The 17,102-nt window shown below is 46.1% G+C and overlaps 3 protein-coding genes across 3 annotated transcripts; 1 reads left to right on the top strand and 2 right to left on the bottom strand.

Moving 5' to 3' along the window:
* Window positions 1–896: 896 nt before the first annotated feature.
* On the bottom strand, window positions 897–9,654 carry UBR7 (ubiquitin protein ligase E3 component n-recognin 7). Its single transcript, XM_015865244.2, has 11 exons — window positions 9,422–9,654; window positions 9,154–9,287; window positions 8,752–8,812; window positions 7,673–7,768; window positions 6,599–6,652; window positions 5,361–5,466; window positions 4,771–4,955; window positions 4,084–4,215; window positions 3,542–3,704; window positions 2,863–2,924; window positions 897–2,376 (listed from the first exon to the last, which is right to left on the bottom strand). Exons 1-11 carry the CDS (start codon window positions 9,596–9,598, stop codon window positions 2,284–2,286), a joined length of 1,263 nt encoding a protein of 420 aa, XP_015720730.2. The 5' UTR covers window positions 9,599–9,654; the 3' UTR covers window positions 897–2,283.
* A 19-nt stretch (window positions 9,655–9,673) lies between these two features.
* GON7 (GON7 subunit of KEOPS complex) lies at window positions 9,674–10,928 on the top strand. Its single transcript, XM_015865247.3, has 2 exons — window positions 9,674–9,920; window positions 9,996–10,928. Exons 1-2 carry the CDS (start codon window positions 9,725–9,727, stop codon window positions 10,133–10,135), a joined length of 336 nt encoding a protein of 111 aa, XP_015720733.2. The 5' UTR covers window positions 9,674–9,724; the 3' UTR covers window positions 10,136–10,928.
* Window positions 10,929–11,775: 847 nt separating this feature from the next.
* Window positions 11,776–14,917, bottom strand: LYSET (lysosomal enzyme trafficking factor). The gene is made up of 2 exons (XM_015865246.3): window positions 14,765–14,917; window positions 11,776–13,921 (listed from the first exon to the last, which is right to left on the bottom strand). The coding sequence occupies exon 2, from the start codon at window positions 13,903–13,905 to the stop codon at window positions 13,510–13,512; it is 396 nt and encodes a 131-aa protein (XP_015720732.2). The 5' UTR covers window positions 13,906–13,921; window positions 14,765–14,917; the 3' UTR covers window positions 11,776–13,509.
* Between the last annotated feature and the right edge of the window lie 2,185 nt (window positions 14,918–17,102).

The following is a 17,102-nucleotide window of genomic DNA, read 5'->3' as shown; positions in this document are numbered from 1 at the left end:
CCATAAGAGGAATAAGGGGGTAAGACAGGAGGTGGAGGCAGGGAGGAAAAGTACTGTGTGATCTCTGATACTAATTGACATCTTCCTCCCCCTCCTCAGCCATGAAGATGAGTTTTAGGAGCAACTTCCTAAACTTGCATTTCATCATTGCAGGCTTTTATGTTCACAACAGCAGCTCAGCTTCACAGCAGACCTCAAGGACAGCATTTTGGAAGGACATGCACCTGGATTAAGAGTCTGAAAGTGGAATTGTCTGCACCCAAGTAGCTGATGAGCATTTCAGGTACCCTATGCTAACTTAGTGTAGGCTGATGCCAAAAACAGGCAACACATGGCTTCAATCTTGAGCTTGTGTGAAACTAGAGCTGTAGTATCTCATTGTTCTGGAACTCAGAAAGTTCAGGAGCTGAACTTGCTTTAATTTCTTGAGCACAGTAGATGTTGGGACTGTGTTATGCTGTAGTACTACCTGGGCTGTGGTAGCTGTTGCTGTGTTTTGCTTTGAAATATATATGCTAGAGGGAGAATTGCAAATGGTTCTAAATGCAGGGTTTCAGTTCAGGGTGATCTGAACTCATGAGATGAAACCGAGGACAGCACTTGCCTCTGTCCTTCTGCCCCTACTGCTGTTTAACAGATGACATGTAAAAAAGCAGCAGACAGTCTCACTGCTGCTTTCTCCTGCTTAGAAACATGTGGCCCCACACAGAGAGCTGGGTCAGAACTGGAAGCAAAGCTCTAAGAGCATCAAGTTTGGCTTGGCCCAAGCTGACTCAGCCTCCCACAGTGGTCTCGGCCATATGGTTGACACAACCATCCTAGTGGTGTTTGGGTTGTGGGTGAACGTGGAACACGAGAGCTGTGTTTCAAAAAACAAGCCCATGCAGACAGAAGAGTTAGTTAATTTTTCCATACTTTAATGAGATACGCAGTTACAAGTCCTGTAACAGCTGCTACAAAAAAAAAAAGCACATACAATACTCAGGGTTAAATTTAAAAGCAACTATCATTTCGCATGAAAACAAACTCATTAACTGAGCCTTTGTTAGAACTCTAGCTTATGTAAATGAAATGGTCAAAAACAATAGGGCAAATGGTAAATGTCTGATCTTCTTCTAAAAAGTCTCATTACCGAGGAAGCAGAATAGTACCCCAAACAAGTCTCCCAACTGCAGAAAGCGAGTTAAAAATGAGAGCTCTCCTAAAGCAGGATTTTGGTTTCGTGAGTACAGAAAAGCCCTATGGCAGCCTCAAAATAAGTTATGAAAAAGCAAAACTTAATTGCAGTCAACTAAATCCTTAAAAAGTCAGCAAAGCATCTCCTGTTCCTTGATTATCACAGTGATTACAGAAAGATCATCCCCCTTACGCTGTACAAAACACCCGGATGCCGCTGTGTCTCCAGGAGCAATTGAATGTAGCGGAATTCTTAAAATCAAAGCTCTTTAGAAGTGCTCTGACAACATCCCCCCCCTCCCAACTTATTCTGCCATCTAGTACCTCTTCCTCAATAGTTTATATTTTAGTGAGCGGATAAAATCTGTGACACATCATTGTGTGTAAAACATCACTGTACAATATTAGAACAAGATTCTGAGTTTATAAAAATGGATACAACGTTCTGCTGCATCAAGACTGACTCATGATTCCTCACTTCTCCCCGGCTTAAGGAGTACCTCCACAGCACTCAGTGTGTAGAAGTACAGTGCTGCTTAATTCACATGATCTGAACCAAGTTCTAGAATGCAGTTTCACCAACCATGATCAAAACCAATAGACATCATAACTCAGGCATGTTTTACTTTATAAGGAGACATGGCCTCCCCGTGTGTAGTAAACAGAGCTTATTTTGTGCAGGGAGCATCTGCTAGAATCACCACAATCAGAAGAGATAATACCGGGCCTTTCAGAGCAGGAAAGCAATGCCCTTCAGTCTTGAACAACACAGAGTGCATACGATGCCCACGTTCTAGGATGCTGTCGAGCTATAGGCGCTAAAAGAAAAATACGTCAAAGGAGAAGAGGAATAAACAGCGGCACAACGTTCTTTCACCACACGATCCTCCTTGAGATGAGGCCAGCTTTCAAAGAACATCAATGATGAAATCCATATAAATGCAGTGTACCTGTTAAGAACACATTATGTGCTACAAAGAAAGGAAATGAGACAAAATGAAGGTGGAGGCAGTTACTTGATTGGTTGGATTTTGATGAGAAGCCAAGTACTAAAAATGTCTCTTCTGTCACATTGTTTTCCCAGTCGTCCTTTCAGCCTCAAAGCTTCTAACTGCAGTAGTACTGCATCCTGTCAGTCCGTCGTCTTTTCCGTGACTGAAATTCCTCGAAGAAGTGCTGAATGTCTTCTCTTTTCACAACCTTGGGGATACAACAGGAAACCCAAGTTGTGGTTCAGTATTTCAATTAAACAATCCTTTTTCTTACAAGCATTCCATTAGGTAATGATCAAAGCTTTTAGAAATCCCTGATACGGCTGTAGTGAAACAGCTTTCTTGTCTTACCCAATGGAAATGATTAATGCCCAAATTCTACTTTAAGAGAAGACAAAGAGGGAAGTGAGGTTTCCCAGATGTAAAAAGCACAAATGTATAACAACTTGCTCAAGAAAAGGAACCTGCAAGGTTATTGTAAGACTCCTATTATTGTCAGCAATGTTTAAAAAAATAAGATAGTTAAGTTCTAATTGAATCAGGACTGTCCGGTCTCTACTGCGTTAACCAGCAACTGCATGAAACAGAAGGAAACCACTACAGTGTAGCACAGCAGTATCTCAAATCTTTCAATGCCATTTTAGAGCACCATTTCTGGCACACAGTTCTTCAAGTTCTGCAAGCTGCAGCTTACCGTTCCCTCATCTGCAAATCTCCTGAGATAGTCAGTCAGTTCTGTCTTTAGGTCATTGTATTCTGGGTGGAGAAGGGAACAAAACAAGATACACAGAGTTAGTTCACGGCTGGTTCAGTGTGTGGCAGCCTGCTGCACTTCCTCTGTCATTAGATTTACTTGTGAAATCTAGACTTGAACTGGGCTATAAATTATAGCAATCATCAAAGAATGAAACAAGTTTGGGTAAACAAGAGCTGCCTGATTACTGATCTGTTCAGGTGGCCTTCAGAGAAATGGGCTGGAATTCAGCATACTGTGTAGAACAGACCCTGAGAACCAGCCTTCACCCCAGCTTCACAGTGATGGGCACCAAGACATGGCCAAAACAACAGAATAAGTAAGGGAAATGAAGCCAGAAAGCAGAATTATGAACATCTAAAAATTAGATCATGTCAGAAGACATCATCACTACCCTACCGAAGATATTTAACAGTGAAGTTTCCATGCCATCTAATTCCTTAATGTCAGTTATAACCACGACCCGGATAGGACAGACTTTTCTATAGCTACACTGAGGTTTGCAATCTGTCATAGTCTTCTACGTGTTGATTTCAGACTACTTTTAAAGTAAACTGCAAGTTCTGATACCACCTAAAATGCTAAAGCAGGTGATAAAAATGAATACTTTTATATTTACCACAGATGAGTTCTACTTGCTGGACTCTGTTCATGCTGTTAAGGGTGTCCATTAAAGGGTCTCTTTTGTCTGTTTCCTGATCGCTGGTGCCTTTGTTTTCATAAGCCAAGACAGTGTCACATTCATCTGTCAGGAACTGGACTTCGAGCTCTGAATACATTTTCTGGAGAATAATGTCAAATTGGATTTTTACATTACAAAACTTCTCATACATTGATGCTCCCCCCTACACCTTTTTTATTCAGTATCACAAATAACACTGATAAGAATAAAAACTAAGTTCCGTATCATGCATTTTGGCCATTTCCCCATGCTGACTTCCAAAACAAGACTGCCTTGGGGTTGCAAAGGAAGTACAGATGTTTAGAAGCTTATCCACACTGCATTAGTTCCACAGGGTCTGGTGTGTTTATGACATGGGCAGGGATTTTGTGTTTATAATACAGTGTAAGGACACTCAGTCTTCTATCTACAAGCTTCTTTTCAAAGCCACTTCCTGCCTCTCCCAACTTCGGTGATTACAATGAAAGCAGAATACGTACCAAGCAGTCTTCACAAGTGCATAATTTGCTTCTCCAGTTTGATGGCCAAAAGGTGGCGGTATCTTTTTTTGAAACCCCCTTGCTTTGGAGCTCTTTCAGCTTGCAGCCTGATTCTTCACTCTTAACACCTACCTGAATTGAAAAAGATTACTCAGTGCTCTGCGATTTCAAACACACACCGTTCTGTTCTTTCCAATACACCATTTTCCTTGTACCAGACTTTTGGTTTTGACACAATTTTGTCCATGCAAGGGCTATGATGTAGGTTAGAAGTTTCCCCCTGGACGTACAACTGTTCTTCAGAACCTTAAAGCATTAGCCAGAGGAGTTAAGGAAATCTGAGCTGGATTGTCATGGAAATACAATTACAATGCATAACACTGCTGTACTGTAGCAAACTCAGAAGATGCCTCGTAGTAAAGGCAAAAAGGCTGAGCGGATCAGATGCATCTACCCTAAAAGCAAAAAAATCTTGCACCCTAATCTCACCTACTTTTACAGGCAAGTTCTGTAGCCTGGGCTGTGACCCACTGAGACTACGGCTGTAGTGTCAGGAGCTAAAGGGGAACATAGCAATTAGATAGAAAACATTCACCTATTCACTGATCCTCTAAAGGAAGAGGTGAGTTTTGCTTCATGTACCACGAGTATGAAGACATACAGGACAGAAAAGGCAGCACAATTTACCTCTGGACAAGCAGACCCAGAACTAGTGGATGGTTCATTAATCTGCTCCGTTTGCTTTTCCTCCTTTATTTCTTGGTGTTCTGCTCTACTTTCTTTTTTTATTTCTTTCTTCTGCTCCTCAGTTTCCTCAACATTCAGGACAACCCCTTCATCTTCAAGTGAATTCGCTTTGGTCAAAGCAGGAACTAGAAGATAAACAAGCACAGAGGTGAAAATAATAGTAGTGACTTTCTGTTATGATATTTCAGATAGGTCTGCACTGAAATGTTTCTCCTTCTCCTTAAATGTTGTCACACATAAAAAATAGAAAAACAGAAACTCAGGTAAGCTTGCCTGGAGTCCTTAAAATTTCCATTGAAATTCCCAGAAAGATGAGTTCCTCGATATAAATATTAACATTCGTCTGTATATATGCTAGCAAATCTTTGAGGGAATAAATAAAATAGTGAACCCTCCAGACCCTCCTACCCTCATTGGACCCGTCCAAAGAATAGCACTTCTCCAAGCCCTTAAATAGCGTAATGTCATTAATCAACAAAGCAGAAGAAAGACTCATCAAATATCGTCTCAATGCTCTTAATTTTCTTCACCTGCGTACTGTGCAGCATAGGCCCACAGGAAATGGCAGTGCTTCATGCAGGCTTGACAAACCATTTCATGGAAGTCTCCGCTGTCCGGGGGTACCGCACCGAGGTGCTGTTGAAAAGAAACAAACGTGCAGCAGTTGAATGTTCAATGCAAAGTAAAAGATTCAGCTTTAGATGAAGTAAAACAACAACTGCCAACACGTTTTCAGCACAAGCATACACTGTCCCAGTAATTCTGCAACAAGCGTCAACGTAACAAAGACTGGAAAGAGCTTATCAAACGTCAGGAGAAAAAAAAATACACCATTCTATCTTTGCTTATGTGCCTCTGCTGACAGTCCCGTGTGCCTACGTTCTAAATGGAGCTTAACAAGATGCCTACCACACACTTTAAGCACCTGAGTGCTTCCCTGTATGTCTTCTAAGTCTTCCTGTCATTCACACAGTGGAATTGAGAAGAATGACATCCCAAACCTCTCCATAAACCACCAAGAAATGGTTAAGCCATTAAAAGCACCACCTGCCTTCTTCTGAAAAGCATCCCTACAAAGCTCCCAGCATGCAGCATAATATTCTTAATAGGCACATCTATAAAAAAGAATGCCATGGTTTAACATCTACAGGAACTTTAATTGAAGCCAATCATCCTTTTTTATTTCCCCCTTTGATCCCGTAACTTCAAAGGTTTTACTTTCTAACAACCCAGTATGGAATTTCACTTATGCCCCTGAAGGGAGAAGAGGCTGAAGGAAGCCCCGATGCTCACACATGAAGTGGGACACTCAGCCAAGCGCTTCGCTGCTGCTGACAGACCTTCCTGAAGCTTGTAATCAGGACCCAACAGCGCCATTTGTTCCTTGCTATTTCAAGTAGCTACGGTTTAAAAGCGTTCTTCTGACTGACCTACTCAGGCAGGTGATGGAATGTCTCAGCAAGAACCGTCTTATCACTGATTCTAATGATTAGAACTTTCTAATTAAGGAGAATGATAGAGAAATCACTGTTTTATTCTAAAGGAGGAACCCTGAAATCAGCAGTGCTCTTGCTAATGTTTTCAGACTGGAGGGAAGGGCAGTGCAAGATTTAATATCCCCCTACATTAAATGAAACACCCCAGAATATACATAATAATCTTCTAAGAATTACAGCAAAACATCCCAAGTAAAAATTAACATATGGACTTACCTGACGCTAATTTATTTCTATGCAAATGGCAATTCTGCTACTTATAGTTTCCTTACCCTTCCATGGAACCAGTCTTCACACACGATGCACTGGATCATTTCATCTTGGATCTGGATGGACAGTCACTTTATTAGCATTAACATCAACCTTCAGAATCTTCCCCAAGCCTCACACTACAGCCCTGTGCACAACAAACTGCGTTTCCATCCTCACCCACCCACAGTGAGCCGCCATTAATGAGCAGTTATAGTCGGTTCACTTCCCTCAAGTTAAACAGCGTGTGTAATTTGTCACACTGACAAGCCGATGGAATTCCTAGTTACTATTACAGAACTCGTTTTCCCAGTAGAGCAAGGCATTCTCACACAAAAGAGCTGAAAGAAGTTAACACAGTGAGTGTTGGTATCTTTCTTCCAGCGAGTAGAAATGCATGAGCAGGCATGACAGGTGACATCTGATTTGCGTAAGAAATCCACAATCCTGGCTTAATCATCCACAATACAGTGTAATACAAACCAATTTGTTACAGAACGGTTATTAATGACTTCTTTAAAGACACTTCTACACTTAGGAAAGATGAGTTTATATTATCCTTTTTCCTACTTAAAAAGACATATGTCTTCCTTACTCCCTGACTTCTCTGAGTGCCAACAGAAGTGTGTGTATGTAAACCCAGTTCTGTATTCACGCTGAAGGCCAATGCTGCTGTCATGGGAGACTCCTCAGGGCAGAGCCCTGTCACAGTGCTGCTGCAGGCAGGAGGGAGCAGAGTCTGCTCTCCCTTAACACATCTGTTTGTTCCACGCCTCGAGTGGTTCTCAAGATAATGAGAAACACATCCTCCATAGGAGCTGTGCAGCTTTATAAGGAGGAAGCAGATAGCTGCAACGGCATTCCATCCCAGTGCTGGTTTGCCTTCCTCGTCCGTCTTTAAGGTATAAACATATTCTACCACTAGAAAACCACGAGAATGGAATCACTTTATACCACACATCACAACCAAAATTGATACAGGACAGAAAGGTTCATAAAGTGGGATCATCCCCCTGGTGCATCTCAAGGACCGCCCCGTGCACATTCTGCTTGAATGGCAGCTATGTAGGCTCACTGCTGGAGTTTGTATTCCATACCTCATCTTCAGGATCAGGGTAAGGTCTTTTGCAAATACAGTACAAGCCATAGAAATTGTCGTTGTACTTATTTCCTGAATTCACTTTGCCCTTTTCCTAGAAGGAAAGGAAACACTGTTTCAGTATACAATGCAGTGAAAAACCAGACAGAACAGCTGCACAGCCTGGAATAATCCCCATTCCTCTTCAGCTTTACTTCCTAAAATCAATCATCACGCACACAGCTTGAACATCTAAACATCACCCAGACACCTGTGCCGTGCAGTGAGCAGAACACAGAGCACATAAGGAATGCAAGAGATTGCTCTGAGTCAGACAGGCTGGTGGGTCTCACTGCCAGGTAAGCCCATCTCAAAACAGCTGATATGTGGCCAGGGGACCTCAGAACTGCACAGAGTTGCAGCCTAACGCTGCCATATGATGTTACTGCCAATGTTTTGTGCCACAACTCTGAGAAGGAAAGAGGAGACAATGTGAACACCCACCCTCCACAATGTCAGCTGCGTTCTCATATGGATGTTGATGGATTCTAAAATGCTACAACTGATTTTGGACTGATTTCACACCAAGTAAGGAAGGAAGAGCCACACAACCCACTTCATTCACTCAGAGTAACAGTGACACCTCAGGACTGTCACAGGTCTCTGTAGAAATCACCTGCTGTCAGCCCTTGGCTTACAAGCTATGGCTCTGCCCCATTTCCACCAGACCAAACAGGGCATACAAACCCACTGCTGCTTCTATGTTGTGTGTTATTGCCCTGGAAGCAACAGCACTTCTCTCTCACTGCCTCCCTGAAAGGTCACCAACTGCTGGACTACCTGAAGGCAGCACTATGGACGCACAGAGTTCTTCACAGCCAGCCTAGACCCAGTCAGACTCACAGCTGCAGGCTCACATTTGTGGCCTCATGCTGGCTGCAGGCACAGGCAGAGGGCAGGGAGATGTCCCTGCTGCTCTCTGCACAGTGTTCGGCCCCGGGGTCTTCCAGCAGCACTGCAGCTCTCCCACTCACCCAACGTGCTGCCATGTGCCAGCACCACGGCTGGAAGGAGGGCACTGACCAACTCCAAACTCACCGGGAGCAACTTGCACTGCAGGTTCTTGAACTTGCTGTTCCCGCAGTCACAGCGGAAGTTCCTGAAAACAACACAGCGTCACAGAACGGTTTGGGTTGGAAGGAACATCAAACCCCCCCAGTTCCCACCCCATGCCATGGGCTGGCTGCCCCCAGCAGGTCAGAGCCCAGCATCCCATCCAACCAACCCTGAGCGCCTCCAGGGATGTGGCACCCACAGCTCTCTGTGCCTCAGCGCCCTCTGAGTGAAGAATTCCTGCCGAACACCTTAATCTACATCTCCCCTTTGAGTTTAGCGCCACTCCCCTTTGTCCTCTCACTATCACACCGCGCAAAGAGTCGCTCCCCAACCCCAACCCCCCCCCAATCCGTTCGCATATCGCCCCGCAGCCCCGGCCGGTACCTCTTGGTGTAGAGCTCGAGGAGGCTGTGTGAGCTGTGGCACTCGTAGCTGCACGCCAGGCAGATGCCGGCGGGCTCAGCTCCGGGCGGCGTGCAGGTGCTGCAGGCGTACAGAGCCTGGCGCTTCACCGCACCCTGCGGGGACACCGAGCGGTAACGAGCGGCCGGCACCGGAGTAACCGGCACCGGGACGGGCTGTGAGGGAAAGAAGGGGGTCCGAGGGAAGGGGGTGTGAGGGAAGGGGGTCCCGCTCCCGGCCCCGCCCGCACCTGTGAGTAGCTGCACCGCTCGTGGTCGCTGCCGCCCAGCACGGCCCGCGCCTCCTTCTCCAGCTCCTCGTTCTCGGCCAGCACCTCCGCCAGGGACACCACGGGCTCCTCAGCCGCCCCCACGCCGCCGCCGCCCCCCGGCCCGGCTCCCTCCTCCTCCTCCGCCGCCGCCGCCATGGCCGCGGTCAGACGCCGAGGCGGGAAGCGCCGGGCGGCGCCACCACGACGGAAGCGGAACCGGGCGGCGGGAGCGCGCGTCACAAGGCCGAGGCGCGTGCCCGCGGCGCGTCCCTCGCTGCCGCCATGGAGCTGGTGGCGGAGCTGCGCTCGGGCGGCAGCACGCGGGCGGTGCGGGTGCGGTGCACGGCGGAGGCGGGCGGGGAGCTGAGGGCGTTGCGGCGCGGGCTGGGGGAGCTGCAGGAGCGCGTGGCCGAGCTGCTCGCTCCGCTCGTGCTGGAGCAGCAGCGGCGCGGAGCCACGGGCGGAGATACGGGAACCGGTGAGTGGAGGCGGCCGGGGGCGGCGGAGAGCGGGGATGGAGGCACGAGCTGAGCGCTGCGTGTCGTGTCCGCAGGTGACGGCCTGGAGGAGGGAGAGGAGGAGGAGGAGGAGGAGGATGACAACGACGAAGAAGACGACGAGGAGGAGAACGGCGTGACCGCGGGGCAGGACGAGATCCCCCCAACGAAGCGGACCAGGGTGCAGCCGCCGTGAGCGCAGCGCGTGGGTCCGCGTTACGCCGCGCCGGGCGCTGTGCGGGATCACGGCGCGGAATAAAGCGGGGAGGCCAACGGCGGGGTCCGGCACTGCCGCTGTCCGACATATTGCCGCTGTCGGTCATTGCTGCTGTCCGTCAGTCATTGCCGTGTCGGTCACTGCCGCTGTCCGGCGCTCCCGGCCGTGAGAGCGTTTCCTGCACGCGTTCGGTGCTTCTTCGAACAGGCTGAGATGGTGGTGACACCCAGCTGTTCTCTGCTGTTAGAGCTCGGTGGTTCAAACAGCTCTAAATCCACTTTAGAGTGTAAATCTTCTATGTTTAAAAAAAAGCTTAAGGTCGTAACCGTGGTATTTATTAGGCATGTGGGTGGTTTTGTGAGGGAACAAAGGAAAAGCTCACAGTTCTGTTTTGCTGCCAGGAGAAACATTCTCTGTAAGAAATATGTTTTACTGCAGCTCACTTGAAGGGCTGCAGCCGTACTATATGCCCTCCACTGGGGCTGCTCTCCCACAAGAAGAGGTGATGTGGCCCAGCAGCAGTTACAGAGCACGGCAGAGGTTTGACTGTGATGTGAAGGTGCTCAGGAGAAGGCAAGGCAGGTAGGGATGCTGCCAGCCAGGCTGCCCAGGAGCAGAGCTCAAGCAGTGTGAATAGGCTTCATCTTGTGACACGGACACAATAAAAGTGTGCAGAACAAGTGGAACACTGCCTGTTTTCACAGCTTCTACATGAGAAAGCAGAAGTCTGAGCCAAATCTTCTTGATTAAAGAAGTGCTTTTCCACCTCTAAGTGAAGTTGTGGCAATTCATCTTCTCTGTCCGCTCAGTGATAAGGCTGGTATGAAAAGTTCTGCTATAAGCAAGTCTCACATCTTTTAGTAACGCTGCTGCTACAGATTTGTGCTGTCATTCACAATTAGGAACTAATTCAGAGGCGGTTATGACACTATCTAAAAATCTTCACTGTAATCAGCTTTAGTTTTACTATCTCTTTTACATGTATAAACAACCTAATCAAACTTCCTTCCTTCCCCATCGGCTGCTATCCCTATGCACTAATAGGTTATACCTTACACTAATAGGTTATACCCTACACTAACAGGTTATAGCCTTAAGAGTTGACTGCTCCTTCCCACCTTAAGCTCAAATCCCTACAGATGCAGCGTTGGCTTGCACTGGTTCCCACGTCTTTCTGCCATTAGCTGTACAGCTCATGCATTCAGGCAGCTATAAACACAAACCACCATCTGTAAGACCACCACAGGCAGCACGTGCTCCATATCCAGGCCACATGGTTCTCACTTCTTCCATTTTCCATGGTGCTTCCTCTTATATTGTTCTCCTCCAAATGATGACATTATAGCAATTTCTCAGCTGAAAAACAGCATTGAATAAAAAAAAATCCAGCCAGACATCACAGAAGCAGAGAAAGGACAAAGGAATTGGAGTCATCCAACCAGCCCAACCAAGGAGTCGGGACACAGAGAACATAAAGATGACACAATCAGCTGCATCCACACTGTAAGGGATGGACAGGACAGCAATGAGCAGTAGCCAGTGGCTGCCAGCGCTGCTATTAAAGAACAAAGGTACACAATAAAACACCATTATAATATCTCTGTGTTATCAGACTTCTGTTTATAAACATTGAAAAGTTTTTTATTTCATAGATAAATAAGACGGTGATCTTTAGAGTTAAGAAACAACACAACTTAAAAGCTCTGACTCCAAAAGATAGGAGCAGTCAGAGTTTATACTTTATTCTTACTCCAGCATATTGAGATGGCAGCTTCCCCCTTTTCATATTGCACTTTGAACTTAAAACCCTCTTGTAAAGGCTACATCGTGTTTTTAGGTCCTAGCACCCCTGCTGGCAGCTGAGCCCACAGTCTACAAGTATCTCCAAATGCAACCAAAGTTTAAGGTGCTGTAACTACCACCCTTGAACACAGCAACACATTCTTTCCAAAGCAGGAAACAGGTGATATGTCTGAGATTCCCTTACAGCTGTCAGAACTGGATTAAGCATTTGTGATGGTCAGGTACTGACAATTACGTACAATCAAATAAAAAACGACAATTGAGAAGTTCAGTGCATAACTGTTCTGGGCCTGCAGAAGTCCATATAATGCAATGTTTTCACAATCAGAAGGTTACCTCCATCATGGCTCAAAAATACAGTTAGTCTAAGAAGAAACAGACACACAAAAGAAGAGATTTGGCATCATTGAAAACACACAGTCCCAGTAGTCAGAAATAAAGGCTTCACTGAAATAGCACTGAAAAACAAGGTGAAATTATGGTAAGAAATGGCAATGGAATTTCGGCATGATTGAAGCAAATCACGTTTCTTTCAAGAACAAGACGAGTGATCTTACTCAGAATCCTGGAAGAAAGATACTATTTGTCCTACGTGAGGCTTAGAGCATTCCCCAGCTTGGTGATAGGAAACTATCACAAACGTAAAGTCTTCGTAGCACATCAGTACTCACTGAATATGTTTTTGCATGTCTGGACAGACATTAGAACAGTAGAAAAATTCCCATCGTTTGTAATGTTACCAAAGGAGATTTCTAAAGGAAGAAGGAAACACAAAGTTTTGCGCCTCTTATAATATCCCAACACCGGCACAAGCTGCTTTGGACACTGCAGGGAAGAAGCTTAAAGCACCGCCAGGTCTGTGCCCCTCCTCACTGCTACAATGTGATTCTATGACGTGCTATTCTGGCCAATGGAGAAAAAAAATACCTCAGAGAAGAAAAACAGATATCTATTTTTTTCTCTTCAGTGATTTGCACATGCTTTATTCTTCACTTCCTGCATTTCCTACATGTGTTATAAAAAATCATTAAAAACCAGCACTGATGTAGATATGAATTACTTCTTGAAAAGCAAAAGCAAAAACCTGTTCTGAGTGCAACTTCTATCGTCACCTTCTGACCTTCTTCCTTTATCACAGAAGCATTAATTCTCTTGTCATTGATTTTACTCCAGGAAAAACAAAAGGACGTTGTTGCTTTTTTTTCCCCTTCCTCTTTTTGCACAGAGGAGCAAAGTCACACAGTAGGAACTTTTTTCCCCAAGAATGTGTCGGGTGGAGTGAAGCAGTTTTGCATCATTAAGGCAAAATGAGGAATACTTCCATCACGTGTCACATAGGACTCCCCAACTCAAGTCATTCTGATAGACCAAGACTTTAAAAACCTCTGGAATTACTTTTTGTTGGGTTTTTTTAATAGAAAACAGTCACTGTTCATTGCTTAACAGTTGGAAAGAAAAGGTTCTTTCCAACCTTCGCTCAGAACTTCAGTCTTGTGATTAAATCAGACATATCGATCGCTTCAAAGCAGCTACGGAAACTAGAAATGGAGTTAAGTGTCAATCAGCTGTAATCTACTGATCTGATTAGAGGCCTTCACAAATGTTTGATGACGATTGCAAATGACAGCCAAGCAGATAGGAATGATGCAATAGCCAACAGTTTTGGGGTCGGCTCTCGTACAGGAATAGAGGAACAAGAACATCTGTAAATACGGTATTAAAAAGATGATAGTCCACAGCCAAAAAGGCAAGGAGAGCAGTCGTGCTTTTAAGGAGTGCGTCCATGTGGTTCCTTCCTGTGGTTCCTTGGGGTGCTGCTGAATGTGCTCCAGTGCCAGTTTATTGTAAGTCTCATTGATTTCAAAGACGTAATAAAAAGCTGCAGCGCTTGCTAGCAAGTACAGCCCCACTCCAATCCAGCCCATCCTCTGGCGGAAGTTCATCATTCTCCATGCTCTGCACCTGTAACAGAACGAAAAGCAGAAATTCAGTACGGTTTGGAGACCGCACAGTTCTGACTAATTTAGGTTCTAAGAGGCTCAACTCAAGCAATGGGTTAACAAAACCCATGTCATGAATAGGGGAAGTCACTTACCCCATCTGCTCTCGGTGCCTTTAGCCACAGGGTGAGACAATCATAGAATCATAGAATTACCCGGGTTGGAAAAGACCTTGAAGATCATCAAGTCCAACCGCAGCCTAACCAGACCCCTAACTCTAACAACCCTCCACTAAATCATATCCCTGAGCACCACATCCAAACGGCTCTCTATGAGTTCAGACACATCAGAGAACTTAAGAAGATCCTAGCACAAATACCCATGCATCCAACTAGTGACACCAACAATGCTGCTTGTTTGCACTGCTCCAACACCACTGACTTCCCAAGGGTATCCTCAGTCCTGACGTGCCAGAACCTGAACAGGGCAGCAATGGAGAAATCCTCCTGTCCCTGACGCTGCTACACATAAGGAGCAGCCAAACAGGCAGTCAAACACCAGAGATAACCACTGTGTCTGTAGCATTATATAGCTGTACCTGCAGCATTTATTGTCTAAATCATATTCGCTATACACCATGCTATACACCGCTCCGGTGCCACAACCACGGAGCTACGGGACCCCCCCAGCTCTCGTTCCTCCCCGTGGCTGTGAACAGACCAGGCCTCCTCCAAGGGGGGCGGGCAGGCCCGGCCACAGCCCACAACCTCCCCCACACAGCGGCGGGGCGACGGTACCCTCAGCACGCCGCTCGCCGTCCTTCCCCGCCGAGTCCCGCCGTCCCGGAGCCAAAGCGCCCCCCTACCTTCCTCCAGCGGAGAAGAAGGGAGTGGGAGAAGAAAAAGGCTGGCGGCAGGCGGCCCGCTCCCTTCAGCCCGCCCCGCCGCGCCGTGAGGCGGAAGGACCCGCCGATCCGCGCCGCCGCCGCCGGCCCGATGCCATCGCCACCCGGAACGGCGACACTTCCGGCATGAAGGAACCGATTCCGGTTCTGTCCCGACTGCATCCGGGACGTGGATGGCGGAGCGTGCCCCTGGGCGGCCGTTGGCTGGCGGCCATCTTGGCGGGAGCCCGTGGCCCTGTGTGGTGTGATTGACCTCGCCCAAAATGGCGGCTTGGGCTCATGGTGGCCCCTCAGTTACCTCATGTGCTCCGAGCACCTCTTAGCCGCGTTAGCCAGGAGCGCTGCACCAAAGAAAGTACCGATGGAGATAACTGTAGTGCAGAACAATCTAGTGCCATACATGGATGTGACTATACAGTGTGTCTATACACAAAACCCGCTGCTTGTGGGTTACTGTTGTATTAAATCACTCGAAAAATGCCACAGGAAAAATATCTTCGACAATCTGAGATTGCAAATAGCTACTGTGTGTGTTGGTAACAGCACAGCCTTTCCCTCTGTGTTTTGAGGAAAATGGATCCTTTTCTGCCTTTTTTTTTTGGCATGCCCCGTGGTATCTCTCATAGGAATGGAAGTTTATCCTCCGTGTCTTGCCTAACAAAGACAGAAAATCATCTAAACCAGCCCCTAAATCATTGGGCCAGGTCTGCGTGGTGCAATGATTTCCATCACAGCACTGTTTGGAAGGTCTGTGCAGGACATTGCAGCTTTGAATTCACTAACACTTAGCACACATTTCCTATGCTGGGACTGGGGTCTGAGGAAGTGCTTGTGAGGCTGCATATAAAGCTACTGGAAAATGAAGTTTATTGTGGTTTGTCATGCTATTCTTGGTGTTAAAATGCTGGAAACTCGGCTCTATTCAGAATAGCTGGCGACTAAATGCACAGTGTTGCAGCTGCCATTGCAACAACAACAACAAAATACATCTGAGAACCCTCAGCAATTAAGAGAAGTTCTCAGGCACGTTCTTCGCTGCTTATTTAACGGGAGGCTCCGAGTCTCTAGGCTCGCTCCGAGGGCCACTAGATGGCGTGACATCACAGATAAAAGCGGCTTCTCACTCAGTTTTGTACGCACGTTTAGTTAAGTGAGGATTTTCTACTTTTTTTTTCCATAATTTTTAAAGTTATAAACTGTAATTTTAGTTCTGATTAATAACGTTGTAGACATGAGCAACTACATACCATTGGGACGCTGTTTTTCATTAACTTTCTTACAGGTAGCGACATCCCTGCTGATCCACAATGAAAGAGTTTTCCAGGTGGCTCTGACCTTCTCTGTATGTATGGCTTTCTTCCTGGTGTTACAGGCAGTGACGGAGAACTGAACAGCTATGGCATCCTCTTTCCTTAAAAGTGCTGGTGGTGAAGAGAACAATTCATATTCTCCATATCAAAATGATACGTGCATAGTGAGACTCACGTGGTTGATATTCAGGCTGTAAACAAGAGGAGAAGCTATAGAGGCCTGCTGAATCAAAAGGAATTAACTTTTAATGGTCAAGCCTGGAAGTAGAAAGTTTGTTTTTAAACAGTATTTAATTATACATTAAAAATAATAATAATAAAATCTCAGTTTTTACAGTCTTGATAATAACTCTCATGCTAAAACAGGTATAGAAAAACTAAGTTTATTGAAGGTAAATAAAAAAGCATCGGGAAGCATCAAGGACTGGCTGATTCATAAAAGTCAGGAGCCAAATGTATAACAAAGCCAATACATCAGGGCCTTGCTGCCAGAGTACCTCAGTGAAGCAAGCAGGGCAGGCTGGGTTCAGCCAAGGGTCTGGGTCACCCAGCAAGCAATGAAGTGGGTCTGAGGTTAAGCTGGGAAGGCAGCCACTGGTTAGCCTCAGGTCCACTGAGGATAACTGCAGTGAAACATAGTGATTACCAGGCAGATCACTACTGATTTAAAAAAAAAAAATGAGGTTAAGTTTGAAGGTTAGGCTGTGGGTCAAGACTGAGATGAAGAGGGCCTAGGTCTAGGCACAGCCAGGGCTAAGCTAGAGACTGATACTCCTACAACTTATCTTATATATAGATTAAAGGCCAAGGGCTCAGCTTAAATAGGGCTCCTGAGCTCTTAACTTGGGTCAGTGAGGCTTGTTGGGGGCTGTTAAAGCCTGTTAGTTCACTCAGGACTCTGACAAATTATTTAGGACAAATGAGGACTGATGGAAAGAAAACAGAAGAGTTGGTTATAATATTTGCATCCAAATGGGCTTTCATACTTA

The sequence above is a fragment of the Coturnix japonica genome, chromosome 5, assembly GCF_054131305.1.
Source record: "Coturnix japonica strain WE chromosome 5, WE-NBRP24, whole genome shotgun sequence".
Lineage (NCBI taxonomy): Eukaryota > Metazoa > Chordata > Aves > Galliformes > Phasianidae > Coturnix > Coturnix japonica.
Note: the sequence above shows the minus strand (reverse complement) of the source record. Positions and strands in the feature narration are given on the sequence as shown.